This window comes from Colobus angolensis, unplaced genomic scaffold (genome assembly GCF_000951035.1).
Source record: "Colobus angolensis palliatus isolate OR3802 unplaced genomic scaffold, Cang.pa_1.0 Scaffold2725, whole genome shotgun sequence".
NCBI lineage: Eukaryota > Metazoa > Chordata > Mammalia > Primates > Cercopithecidae > Colobus > Colobus angolensis.
In genome coordinates this window covers 5,108-6,190 of record NW_012115961.1, presented here as the reverse complement: position 1 = coordinate 6,190, position 1,083 = coordinate 5,108, and the positions used below count along the sequence as shown (strand labels likewise).

The following is a 1,083-nucleotide window of genomic DNA, read 5'->3' as shown; positions in this document are numbered from 1 at the left end:
CCTCCTTCGACCCCTCTGGCAGCTCCGTGTTGAGGGCGCGGTGGATTTTCTAAAACCCCAGACAAACCCGGTTGGCGAGGAGGCGGGGGTGGTGGGGCCACCCGCCGCCCGCCCGGTCCCCACCTGGCTGGTGTGCAGCCAGTACTGCAGCCTGCTCCCCCTGCGGATGCGCGGCAGTGCCAGGCGGAAGAAGGCGTGCTCGCCCAGCGAGCTGAGCAGAGCGCTGCCCAGGCCCAGGCACAGCAACACGAAGAGGCCCGAGAAGTGATAGATGCTCATCTGCAGGGTCTGGGGCAGCACAGCAGGAGCCCCTCACGGTCACGTAATGGCAGGCCCCTGGGGAACCTTGAACTGGGGGAGAACAGTTTGGGCCAGAGAGAGGGGTCTGGGGCAGTGGAGCCAGGCTGGGAGGCAGGGACTCCATGGCTGGGGGAGTGAGGTTTCATGGAGGAGGGGGCACTGGAGCTGGGGTTTTGTAGGGCAAATAGAAGCGCGCAGAAAGGAACAAACGCAGGTCTGGGGAATGAGCACGGGGTTGGTCACCTCAGACAAGGCTCAGGGCCCCCCACGCCCACGCCCACCCCCACCCTCTGTCCCGGGCCCTGCCCCACCTCCGTAACCGCGAAGACCCGCTTGCCGCAAGGCACCATCTTGTACCACTTGTCGTGGAGGAGGTCGATGAAGCCGGAGGACTTGTAGCGGCTGATGAACTCGGACAGGTTGGAGGTGAGCGGCGAGTTCTGGGGCAGTCCGATCCCATAGCCTGGGGGCGCGGGGCCGGGCGGTGGGGCCAGGTGGGACAGCCCCAGGGGAACTCTGCCCTCACACGTGAGACTCCGCCTCTTCCCACCTCAAACCCTCCGTGGCTCCCCACTGCCCCCAGGAGGTCCCCAGAGACCCTGGCGCCCCGCCCAGGTGCCCCTCACCCTCGATGGCGAAGGGCTTGCCCACGGTCAGCAGTCTGCAGTCGGCGTCGATGGAGACCTCGTAGTCCAGGAGCGACTTGTCCATAATAAAGGCGTTGAGCTTGGGGGGGTCGCTCCTGCGGGGGCCGGGAGCGGGGTCAGCCATCGCCCCGCCCAT

At 66.8% G+C, this 1,083-nt stretch overlaps 1 protein-coding gene across 1 annotated transcript in view; it reads left to right on the top strand.

Annotated features, from left to right (window-relative positions):
* The window catches only part of LOC105516029 (membralin-like), a 7,256-nt gene extending 7,223 nt beyond the window's left edge, over nucleotides 1-33 (top strand). Inside the window, exon 4 of the mRNA XM_011948035.1 lies at nucleotides 23-33. Coding sequence (XP_011803425.1) covers nucleotides 23-33 — 11 coding nt within the window. The remainder of the gene's footprint in view (nucleotides 1-22) is intronic.
* Nucleotides 34-1,083: the final 1,050 nt, after the last annotated feature.